This window comes from Salvelinus sp. IW2-2015, linkage group LG15, assembly GCF_002910315.2.
Source record: "Salvelinus sp. IW2-2015 linkage group LG15, ASM291031v2, whole genome shotgun sequence".
NCBI lineage: Eukaryota > Metazoa > Chordata > Actinopteri > Salmoniformes > Salmonidae > Salvelinus > Salvelinus sp. IW2-2015.
Genome location: NC_036855.1, coordinates 43,617,501 through 43,629,975, shown reverse-complemented (window position 1 = coordinate 43,629,975; position 12,475 = coordinate 43,617,501). Strand labels below are relative to the sequence as shown.

Sequence of the window (12,475 nt, the reverse complement as noted above, 5' to 3'; positions counted from 1 at the left end):
TTATTAACAAATAAACCAACATCTAATGTATTGGCAGGATCTCCTCCTCTCTATGTTCTTAACGTTGTCTCCAGAGCTATATATTGAGATAGATATAATAGCCATGTATTTATTTATCTATAAAAAAAATACATGGCTCTGGTTGTCTCTAGTCATCAACATGTTACTTACATTGATTAGTTGATTCTTCCCTTCTGAATAACAGAGCGAGGATCTGTGCTGCTCAATGGCCTTGTGGATTACTACCTTGAGAACAGCTCTCCACAGGCTATACTCATCCTCTGCTCTGTCAGGGAGCCTCATGACAAGGTGAGCACTGTAGGGTAAAGTTTCCCCGAGGCTCTGATCTTGGGTTAGTTTATCATTTTCTCCGCTAATGGTTAGATGGTTAGATGGTTAGAATAGAGAAGTTGATCCCTGATCTGTTTTTAGGGGAATCTTTACCCGGAGCACCAATTGAGTTGCCTAGTCCCAGATCGGTGTGCTGTCCTGCCAACTCCTATTATCATTGGCACGAGTTGGCAGGATAGCACAAACAGAAATGCAACCAGGCTATCAATCCGGCCTCTGTGGATAAAGTGTGGTTTACCGCAGGGATTTCAAAACATAACATTGTGCTCTGAACAATTGTGCTCTGAACAATTTCACCACACATCTTAAACAGAATTATTTATTAATTGACAATATCGTACGGAAGCCATTGTTGAATTCCATGAGCAGCCATTGAGTGCTCACCATAGCAAAACGTTTTCCAGCTGGAAAAATACTTTTAGGTTAGTCCCTCTGTTTCGTCCAGTTCCTTGTGAATACACCTTTGCACTGGATATGTTAACTTGTCTGTGTTGTCCCGCAGCACCTCCTGGACAAGCTGAACGAGTGCATGGCCAAGCCGGCCTGTCGACTGCCCACCCTTACCCTCCTGGGGCACGTTATCCGCAAGCAGCCCCCCTGGATGCACAAGATAACCCGCTTCCCTCTGCTCACCTCCTTACTCAAATGCCTTAAGGTACATCAGTCAGCGCCTTGGTCAAAAGTAGTGCACTATATAGGGCACGGGAGGTTGGTGGCACCTTAATTGGGGAGGACGGACTCGTGGTAATGGCTGGAGCGGAATAAGTGGAATGGTATCAAATACATCAAACACATGGTTTCCATGTGTTTGATACCATTCCATTCGCTCCGTTCCAGCCATTATTATGAGCCGTCCTCCCCTCAGCAGCCTCCACTGATATAGGGAATAGGATGTAATGTGGGACACAGCCATTGAGTTTGCGCTCTCTTTTTTTGCCCAATCTAGACCGACTCTGATGTGGTGGTGCTGATAACTGGAGTTCTAGTGTTGATCACATTGCTACCCGTGATACCCCAGGCAGGGAAGCAGCACATATACGACTTCTTTGACATCTTTGGCCGACTGGCGTCCTGGAGCCTGAAAAACCCAGGTGGTTTAACGTAGATCAGTATTGCCCACATAGAAATACAATTACTAGAAAGGGCGTAGCCCATCAGACCACAGCAATTTGACACAGCAAATCACACCTCTGGGACTACCAACCGTTTCACCTATTTGATCTATTCCATCACTAGATTCAGCTATTCATGGCTTTGATGATTAGTTGACCAATTGAATCAGGTGTGTTAGTAATGGGATAGATGAGATAAATGAAATGGCTGGAGGTTGTCAAGGAGAGGTTGGAGGAACACCCTAAGTTTAAACCCATAACCTGTCCCATGGGAAGGAGGTACTGGGATGAGGGGACAGTAGCTCTCTGTGTACTATCTGATATTAGATTTTCCCATCATTAAATGTGTGGTGAATTGTAGTCACAGCCAAACTATTGAGTAGTTAAACTACTAGAGCATTCATGCTCATCTAGCTACAGGACAGGATCTATTTCCTTGGGATCTCATTTGGTAATTTCCTTGGAATTGTGAAATGTTGCCTAACCCCTTTTCTCGCCCCACACCCCACCCTGTGGGCCATAGGGCATGTGCACGGGGTGTATCTGATCCACCTCCATGCCAGTGTGTACTCCCTCTTCCACCGGCTCTACGGCATGTACCCCTGCAACTTTGTCTCCTACCTGCGCTCCCACTACAGTATGAAGGAGAACGTGGACACCTTTGAGGAAGTAGTGAAGGTTAGTACAACAGGACACGCCATACTCACCCCATCCTAGAATCTATGCACACTACATAAATGTATGTTGTGTGAAGAGATGTCTCGTGGTCATCCGTCTCACCAATTTGCTCGTTTCTTAGCCGATGTTGGGGCATGTGCGGATACATCCCGAATTGGTCACTGGAACCAACGACTATGAGCTGGACCCCTCCAGGTAAGCACTCAGAAAGTAGGATTCCCATATTGCACCCTATTCCCTATATAGTGCACTATTTTTGACCAGGGCCCTGGTCAAAAGTAGTACACTATATAGGGTACCATTTGACGCAACCAAAGACTCTTTCGACTTGTAAGGTCTGACTCGACAACAGCCAAGTTTACACTAATAATAAGGGGTCATGTCAAACCCCTTGGCCAGGTGGAAGAGGTTTGAGATCCACGACATTGTGATTGAATGTGCAAAAGTCTCCCTGGACCCCAAGGAGGCATCCTGTGAGGAGGGTTACTCCAGCATGCCAGACCACGTCACCATCCATCATCACCTGCGGTCCGGTCTCGACTACACTGCCAGCCCCTACACCGACTTCCTCAGCAGCTTCGGTCAGAGCTCTGACACATTCACTTTGATACAACTCAATCCTAATAAAATATGACCATTGTAGCACAGCTCTGTCCTTAGTCTGGTCCCAGGTCTGTTTGTGTCATGTCAACTCCTTGGCACTCATTGAGTTGACATGACGGCACAAACTTACCTGGGACCAGGCTACTCCGTTGTTTGTAATGGAGTAATGCAGTTACAGGCTCGAACAGCAGTTTGGCCAAATACCACTTGGTTACTTAGTTGTAAGCCACGCTTAAGCCACTGCTGTAATTCACAGGTAGAAAAACAATGGTTAAATATTTAATTAGCCTTTTTTGTATTTTTCTACCACAGTGTCTGTTACTTCAGGGGGTCGAAAGAGGTTTTGAGCTGTTCATCAGCGTGCCTGTATTTACAGGTTGTGTGTATATTAATGTTCCAGGTGTGTTTTTTTCCCCCTCCTCCCCACACAGGTAGCTCTGCCTCTACCCCCCTATCGGTTGGCCGACCGCCTCTCTCCCTGTCCTTACCCCAGCTACCAGGGACCCAGTCCTCTCTCTGCAGTCCCCACACCTCTTTCCACCAGGTGTGTCACTGTTCTCCAAGCGAAAACACCCCATTAGTGAGATTACGTTGAAATCCAAAGATTTACAGTTCATGTTAGGAAATCAGTCAATTGAAATAAATTCATTAGGGCCTAATCTATGGATTTCACCTGACTGAGAATATGGATATGCATCTGTTGTTCACAGATACCGTTAAATAAAAATGGGCCTCACGATGGTTCTCAGGATCTCGTCACGGTATTTTTATGCTTTCAAATTGCCATTGACAAAATGCAATTGTGTTCGTTGTCCGTAGCTTATGCCTGCCCATATCATAAGTGCCATCATAGGGCACTCTGGGTCTGCGGTTGTGACACCATTTTGGATGTACTGACAAATTCTCTGAAATGACATTGGCTTATGGTAGAGAAATTAACATTGAATTATCTGGTAACCGCTCTGGTGGACATTCCTGTAGTCAGCATGCCAATTGCAAGTTCCCTCAACTTGAGACGTCTGTGCCATTGTGTGACAAAACCGCACATTTTAGAGTGGCCTTTTATTGCCCCCAGCACAAGGTAAACCTGTAATGGTCATTCTGTTAATCAGCTTCTTGATATGCCACACCTGTCAGGTGGCTGGATTATCTTGACAAATGAGAAATGCTCACTAACAGAGATGTAAACAAATTTGTCCACAAAATTTCAGAGAAGTAAGCTTTTTGTGCGTATGGAACAATTCTGGGATTTCATTTTCAGCTCAAGAAACATGGGACCAACACTTTACATGTTGCGTTTTATATTTTTGTTCGGTGTACCAAGTATATAACATAAAACACTGAAGCTCCCACTGAAAAATGCAGTTATTCTACACAATTGTATTCTATTCTGTATTCCCATTGATTGTGATTCATGTAAATTCTCTTGAGACACAAATGGCCYTCTTGTCCCTGTGCACATGTTTCCAGAACCAACACTGTGAAGTCGACCCCGCTGGGAATAAAGTGTCGATGTGGAGTCCGTCCTCGGATTGTGGATTGACCACACCTCCCACCTCGAGGGGTATCTCTCCTGCCAATGTTCCAGAGCTATCCCAAAGTGCCTCCCATGCCCCCAGCCAAACAGCCAGCACATCAGGTCATTTTTGTTCATTTTTTATTTTACCTTAGTTTTTGCTGGTCAAATACCAGCTGGGGAAAACATATGAAGATCTAGTGAAAGTTAAGACGGGAGAACAAAGAACAGTTACAGTTAGTATACTTTCCGGTGCTACGAAGAGTGTTTTGATGGACTGTCATAAGGACTTTCACTCAGAATTGTGTGTTCTTGTTTCATCGCAGGTGGGAAATGTCTCAGTCCTGCCCCGACTCTCTCCAATGAGTTTGAGCATGTTTGTTCACCCCCCAACACAACCAATCAGGTATGTACTGTAGCACACAATTTTTACTACCATAATCTTTGTACCAGAACCACTAAGCACTACTCATAGTAGTTAATTACTGAAGATGTTCTTAAATTATTTAATTGGCTAGTACAGATCATAGCGAGAAAGGAAAGTATCTGCAGAGCCAGAGTGTACACTGAACACAAGCAGAGCTGGAAATGCCATCTTCAGCAGAAGTGGCAAACTGAACTCCCTCTAAAAGTTACGCAAACGAAGCAATCACTCCACCCGCAGAGTAGAGCCCAGCCTAAGGGAGTTCGTTTGCTCCAGCCAGTGTTGACTGCATTTAGGTTATGGTTGTACCCAGTGTGCTGTTTGTGCGCTGGTTGTGTGTTTGAAGCCAATGGTCCACCCGTAAGACTTTTCATCTGCTGAATTTTTATCTGTTCCGACAGCTGAAGCAGAAACCAAGTGGAGAGGCAGAGAGAGGCAACCCTGAGGTCATCAGTAAAGGTCAGCAGCTTTGCTCATCTCCGAAGAGGAGCAGGTTTCGCTGTCACTATTCAGTGTTTTTTATAGAGCCAATGTTAGCCCTTAACACTCATACCCGTATTCGGGTTGAAAATGGCAGGTTTGGACACTGATAACCGACCTAAATTGGAACGCAGTGGCTGTACAGTAACATGCTATACATGATGTCAGAGCTTCGGATCTCCGCTTCACAGCTCTTTATGGGTTTTGACTGACAGTCGTTCTGAACTTGAGCACCCCTCCTGCTAATTGGGCTACTTTTGCTCATTTTCTGTTGTCTGAGTGAGGTAAAGGCTGTAAATTACATATTTTGAAAGATGAGATGCTGAGGATTACAATAAATACCGCTTTGATGTCATAATAAGAAGCCAAACACCTGTGAGTCCAAATGTGCACTTCACATTTTCATATCATAAAACTCATTGTAATATGCCGTGTTTTATGATCACTATGTTTGATGACATGGCGTTATAGCCTGCAATGTCCTGAACAGAAAGAGCCTATGTTGTATTGTGAAGAAGATTTACAACGGACCACGCATCTGAATGCACTCATGTCTCTATTCTATGCTCACCAAAATTAGGATCTCCTTCTCTGAATTGCCCTCTGAAAGCCTAACACTGTAAGATCGTATTTTATAATTTAGCTAGTTATGTTGGCAATTGAACCTGTTTTCAAGTTATGCCCAGCTGACTCAGGTTGCGATTTATTATGGACTGTTTTTGGATTGCTTAAACAACGGTTATTGTGTAAAGGTGGGGGATGCAGGGCTGTGTTCCAAACAAAAATACAAGTGTGCTTGCTCTAGTTCCTCAATGGCACAGCTAGGTTGAGCTCCAAAAAAACACCAAAGTACAGAATGTAAAATGCACATAAAATCAACAGTTTAATGTTTGGATTCAGTCTTTTAAAGTGAACTGTTGTCTTCACCTTTTAGTCTAATAATCTCCAAACTGTTCCTTTTTTAATTGCTACAATTGTTATGCATATACTTTTACGTAGTTCTTATGTAAGAAATATTTCAATGTAGCCCTGTCCATATAGGCCAATTCCCACAAGTGTAAGGAGTTAAGAACAAATGTCCTCTTATGAGCGATCGTTCACTAGACCAGATTTCTAGCCTATTTTATTATTGCTGGCAATTGCTAGGGCCCTCATGATATGATATTATCACAATACTTAGGTTCCGATACGATGGGTATTACGATTCGATACTATGATTTTATTTATTTCTTCCAAACATATGGCTCACAATATGTCTTCTGCAAAGAGATGAGCATGAGAAAATGAGTTTTGACCACTCGGAAATAAGTGTTGAAAAAATGTTGGCTCACTATTTAAAACGATGTAGAATAAGCTATAGGATTTAGAATACTGGAGTTTTGGCGCAGGTAAAGCCGACTAGCACTAGCTAATGCTACCTACAGTAGCAAAACATTTTTGATATTATATATTAAGTTGGAGTCGAATATCAATATAATATTGTCAAAGATAATATTGCGATATGTAACTGTAGATTCCCCCCCCCCCCCATCACTACTATTTATTGCCTAAAAGGACTCGTTAGTTCTGTTGACATCGCCAAAGTACCTTTCCTCCCCAATTTTTGGGGGCTTTACGTGACCTTTGCTGTAAATAAAGGCATCACCCGAGACCATTGTAGAATAGAGGTGGCGTTGACGGGACCTGGGTAGAAATGGTATTGCTTGTCTTTGGAATACTTTTTGTTTGATTGAGCCTGTCGAGAGTACCCAGATGGGCGGGGTTTGCACTTTTGCTACTATTCCATTAGTTCCATTGAGGAAAGCTCAATCTAGTGCAGCTGAAATATTTGTAAGAAAACAAATACTATTTGAACCCAGGTCTGGAACTAAGCACTCTCTATGCTCTTTGTCAGGTGCTGCTGGTGAGAGTGTGAAGACCATGTCGTTGACCGAGCTGTCGGACTTCATCAAAGAGCAGGATCTGGACATTCAAAGGATGGAGAATGAACATGACGAGGGTGAATGGTTTTTCCCAATTCATTAAATGGTGTAGGGTGAAGTTGCACCTATACCAGTGGTCTTTGGTCAGTTTTTCAATTTTCCTCACGAGTGGTTAAGGTTAGGATTGCAGGAGGGAAACCAATCCTTGATCTGTACCAAAGGGGAAACTTCACACCAGGGCTCATTTAAATCCCCCCAAACCTACTACGGTATTAATATCTTCCCATGAAAACCACTTGTGTTCAGTCAGTGTGAAAAGCATTGATTTGTTCCATACGCTCTTCTCCCTGGTCAGATGCCATCACAGAGGAGCTCCTGAAATTGACTGAGCAGAAGCACAAGGCAGACCACTCTTTCTACAACACTACAGAGACACTGACTGGGCCTCAGGAGAAGGAGATGCTCCTCACCACCTCCAACCAGAGCCTAAACAAGGAGGCCCAGCGCCTGGTGTCCACACCCGACAAGAGCGAGTGCTCGGCGGGGGGAGGAGATCAGCAGCTCCCCTGGTCCTTCCGGCCGTGCTTCACCCCCATCGACAACTTGCTGACCGGATTTAGCACTTCTCAGAGCCCCTACAGGGCCGAGGAGGAGGGGGGCTCCGGTCTGGCAAAGTACGGCCTGTTCTCCTCCCCCAGTATCTTCAGGGACCCTGTTAACCCCGTCTACGAGCCTCTGTTTGAGCTGGCCCTGCCCAGGGCTGCCTCTCTGTTCGTGGGGAGGAAGACTTCGGTGGCACTGGCGCAGAGGGCCGCTAGCGACGAGGGGGAGAGGAACGCAAGCAAAGGGGAGGAGGAAGGGGATGAGATGGCGGCAATGTCCCCGCTGGAGGTCCTGGATCGCCTCATTCAGCACGGCAACGAGGCCTATGAAAAAGTGCTCAAGAGGTGAGAGGTTATGGCTGGCTGAGTGTGTTTCGCTACTCTGTCCGTATGGACGACAACCCCTTTATGGAAGTCTGGGCGGGCAAGCCAATTCCTTCCATAGACTAGTACTCCATCCATGTTATTGCTCTCTCATGTGTGATTTCATGATTCACTGGTAGTGGGTCTATCTGTGCATTGTTATGAAGTGCTCATGACCTGGCTGTTTGGTGTGCCGTACTATGTATGTCGGTGTCTGTTATTGACCCTTCATTGTGAACTTTCCTCACACTCCTCTGTACTGTGTGTGTTCTTGTTATAGATTGCCCATGCCAAACAAGTCAGTAGACTGGACACACTTTGGAGGTAAACAACAGAGTATGAAAGCGAAAGGTATTGCCAAATGTATTGCCACTATGCTATGATGGGGGAGAGGATGAGACAATCCTTTTTTTCCTGTCTGCGCTCTCCATCCTACTGCATCCATCTCTCTATTTGTTGGTTTGTGTCTTTTTTTCTAGCAGGTTCCTACCTGTATCTTCTTTGAAAAGCTACATATCAGCTGTAAAATATGGAGTAGGGTGAAGTTGACCCTAAACACTGATCTTGTGTCAGTTTTGCTATTAACCCACTAAGGCTAGGATTGGGGGAGGGGGAGCTGATCATAGATCTGTACCTAGGGGAACTGCCATGAGTGTCTGTGGATCAACCTGTCCTTCTGTTTCTGTCCTCCAAACTCTCCAGTCTAATATTAATTAGATTGACCTATTCAATCCAATGGAATTTGGCTTACTACAGAATCTTACTACAGAATCTGAGAGCCACTGTATCTCATAGTTTCTTGCCCTTTGCTATGGAGTAAAAAGTTCAAGGTCTTTTGATACAATCTATGCATGCAGTGCTTAGGTTAATGCTTAAAATCTATGCAATATACAGTACCATTTCGTTTTGATCTATACTGAACAAAAATATAAACACAACATTCAACAATTTTAACAATTTTACTGAGTTACAGTTCATATATAAGGAAATCAGTCAATTGAAATAAATAAATAAGGATTTGACTGGGCAGGGGCACAGCCATGGGTGGGCCTGGGAGGTCTCCCACTTGGGAGCCAGGCCCAGCCAATCGAAATGTGTTTTTCCCCACAAAACGGGCTTTATTACAGATAGAAATACTCCTCAGTTTCATCAGCAGTCCGGGTGGCTGGTCTCAGACGATCCCACAGGTGAAGAAGCCGGATGTGGAGGTCCTGGTCTGGCGTGACTACACTTGGTCTGCGGTTGTGAGGCCTGTTGCACGTACTGCCAAATTCTCAAAAATGACATTGGAAGCTGCTTATGGTAGAGAAATTAGCATTTAATTATCTGGCAACAGCTCTGGTGAACATTCCTGCAGTAAGCATGCCAATTGCACGCTCCCTCAACTTGAGACATCTGTGGCATTGTGGTGTTTGACGAAATTGCACATTTTAAAGTTGCCTTTTATTGTCCCCAGCACAAGGTCCACCTGTGTAATGATCATGCTGTTTAATCAGCTTCTTGATATGCCGCACCTGTCAGGTGGATGGATTATCTTGTCAAAGGAGAAATGCTCACTAACTCAGATGTAAAAATATTTTAAAAAGTTGAAAGAAATAAGCTGTTTGTGCATGTGGAAAGTCTGAGACTTTTTATTTAAGCACTTGAAAAATGGGACCAACACTTTACATGTTTCTTTTATATTTTTGTTCAGTATAATTTAAATAGTTTTTGATACCACAGTACTAATATCTAGTTTTCTGTTGAGATGAATAACATGGTCTTGAAAGAATGAGTTTGAAAAAGTAATAATATAAACGTAATATTAAATAATCAAACATTTTGCTGCTGTGTCCTCTCGACAGGCACCACGCCGCTGGACGAGCTGCACACGCTGCGCAGTCAGGTGCTGCTGCTCCACAACCAGCTCCTGTACGAGCGCTACAAGAGAGAGCAGCACGCCATCCGCAACCGCCGTCTGCTCCGCCGCATCATCAATGCCACCGCCATGGAAGAGCAAAACAACTCAATGGTTAATTAAAAACCTTGCACTCCCTGCCCAGTCAGAAGCCATTGAATTCCGAATAGAACATAACTTATTTTTGGAAATTAAAGCATGCATGTTGTTTACCAGGGTCGTATTCATTAGTGCACCCTGTAGCAAAATGTTTTGCAACGGAGAAAAGAAAACAAGCGGTTCATATTGATGCCTAATGAACATGAGGTTTCTTTCGGTTGATTTAGGAGCGGTGGTTGACATATTTTTATAAAAACATGTATGRCCTGCTTGTTTTTATCTCTTGAATTTTTGTTTTACTGTATGGTGTGTTGTGATTTTATATGGTTGCAGAAGGCACAGCTGAAGCTGCAGGACATAGAGATCCAGTCTCTGCAGGCCAGTCTGGTGGAGGAGCAGCAGCGCTACAGGCGCCTGAAGGAGGATGGAGACACTGAGACGGCTTGCCTCCACAGTCAATTCCAACAGCTACAGCAGGGCCATGACCTGTACCTATCCAAGGCTCAGAAGCTGCAGGTGAGCACACAGATGAATAACCACATATAGTACACAGTACCACTTTGACACAGGAGTGAATGTAATACATTTAACCAATCTTATTTTTATGAATCAACCGCCTTATAACCAGGACTTGCATCTTTTCAGGAGGGGGTCTGTATATTTATTTACTGATGTCCAGGAGCCTCATCTATAACCGACGCTTACATTTTACACTAAATATCTACATGCACCATTTCTGAAAAGACAAAAGTATTGAGATTTATTAACTTGGCGCACGCCATACATACGCATGTTTCCCGTTATAAATCAGACCTTTTGTAAAACTGTGGCAGCGTGAACGAGCATTATAACTCTGCCTGAGAAACGCACATCATTCACCTTTTATGGTGACAATAACTTCCTTAGTTGCTGTATATGCCTTCTATGGAGGTATTGGAAATGGGCCACAACAGTATCTAAAGGAAATGGCCATGGCAGGTGTTGGCAGAATGTTTTCTTTTTGACCGTTTCTGAAAGACCAAAACAATTGCAAATTGTTGTGGACCAGTGAACAGATCGTTTAAATTCAATAATGTTTTGCATCTACTTTTCCCCAAACCTAAATATGCTGCACTGCCTGCGAATTCTGAAACATTGTCTGCTTGGAAAACAATAAACTACAGTAGACATACTTACAGTGGTAGCCTCCACACTTCAATGCTTTAAAAGATCAACTGTCTGTCCTAGAGGTCGACCGATTATGATTTTTCAACGCCGATGCCGATTTATTGGAGGACCAAAAAAAGCCGATACCGATTAATTGCCCGATTTATTATTAATTTATTATTTATTTATTTATTTATTTGTAATAATGACAATAACTATCATCAATATAATCACTAGTTATAGACTACATATGGTTGATGATATACTAGTTTTCTAGCGGTGGTCTGGTTGCATATAATCGATGCAGTGTGCATTCGCGGAAAAGGACTGTCGTTGCTCCAACGTGTACTAACCATAAACATCAATGCCTTTCTAAATCATACACGAGAGTATATATTTTTAAACCTGCATATTTAGCTAAAAGACATCAGGTTAGCAGGCAATATTAACCAGGGTGAAATTGTGTCACTTCTCTTGCGTTCATTGCACGCAGAGTCAGGGTATATGCAAGAGTTTGAGCCGCCTGGCCTCATTTACGAACTAATTTGCCAGAATTTTACATAATTATGAACTAACATTGAAGGTTGTGCAATGTAACAGGAATATTTAGACTTATGGATGCCACCCATTAGATAAAATACATAACGGTACCGTATTTCACTGAAAGAATAAACGTTTTTGTTTTTCGAGATGATACTTTCGGATTCGACCATATTAAGACCTAAGGCTCGTATTTCTGTGTTATAATAAGTTCTATGATTGATAGACAGAGTCTGACTGAGCGAGGTGGTAGGCACCAGCAGGCTCGTAAGCATTCATTCAAACAGCACTTTTGTGCGTTCAACATCTGCGCTGTTTATAGACTTCAAGCCTTCAACTCCGAGATTAGGCTGGTGTAACCGATGTGAAATGGTAGTTAGTTAGCGGGGTGCGCGCTAATAGCGTTTCAAACGTCACTCGCTCTGGACTTGGCGAGTTGTTCCCCTTGTGTTCTGCATGGGTAACGCGTGCTTCGAGGTGGCTGTTGTCAATGTGTTCCTGGTTCGAGCCCAGGTAGCGGCGAGGAGAGTGATGGAAGCTATACTGTTACACTGGAATATACTAAAGAGCCTATTAGAACATCCAATAGTCAAAGGTTATTCAAATACAATTCGTATAGAGAGAAATAGTCCTATAATTCCTATAATAACTACAACCTAAAACTTCTTACCTGGGAATATTGAAGACTCATGTTAAAAGAACCACCAGCTTTCATATGTTCTATGTCTTGAGCAAGGACTTA

The 12,475-nt window shown here is 43.4% G+C and overlaps 1 protein-coding gene across 4 annotated transcripts in view; it reads left to right on the top strand.

The window, feature by feature from the left end:
* Positions 1-12,475, top strand: part of tsc1a (TSC complex subunit 1a) — a 47,197-nt gene that overhangs the window by 8,110 nt on the left and 26,612 nt on the right. For 2 of the 4 annotated variants that reach the window (XM_024002642.2, XM_024002641.2), the window contains 15 exons: positions 206-309; positions 854-1,006; positions 1,298-1,442; positions 1,987-2,141; positions 2,263-2,336; positions 2,541-2,722; positions 3,176-3,288; positions 4,215-4,383; positions 4,587-4,666; positions 5,086-5,143; positions 7,059-7,163; positions 7,442-8,033; positions 8,332-8,402; positions 9,896-10,062; positions 10,381-10,563. In XM_024002642.2, coding sequence (XP_023858410.1) covers positions 206-309; positions 854-1,006; positions 1,298-1,442; positions 1,987-2,141; positions 2,263-2,336; positions 2,541-2,722; positions 3,176-3,288; positions 4,215-4,383; positions 4,587-4,666; positions 5,086-5,143; positions 7,059-7,163; positions 7,442-8,033; positions 8,332-8,402; positions 9,896-10,062; positions 10,381-10,563 — 2,351 coding nt within the window. The remainder of the gene's footprint in view (positions 1-205; positions 310-853; positions 1,007-1,297; positions 1,443-1,986; positions 2,142-2,262; positions 2,337-2,540; positions 2,723-3,175; positions 3,289-4,214; positions 4,384-4,586; positions 4,667-5,085; positions 5,144-7,058; positions 7,164-7,441; positions 8,034-8,331; positions 8,403-9,895; positions 10,063-10,380; positions 10,564-12,475) is intronic. The other 2 variants (XM_024002643.2, XM_024002644.2) reach the window with 2 other exon arrangements.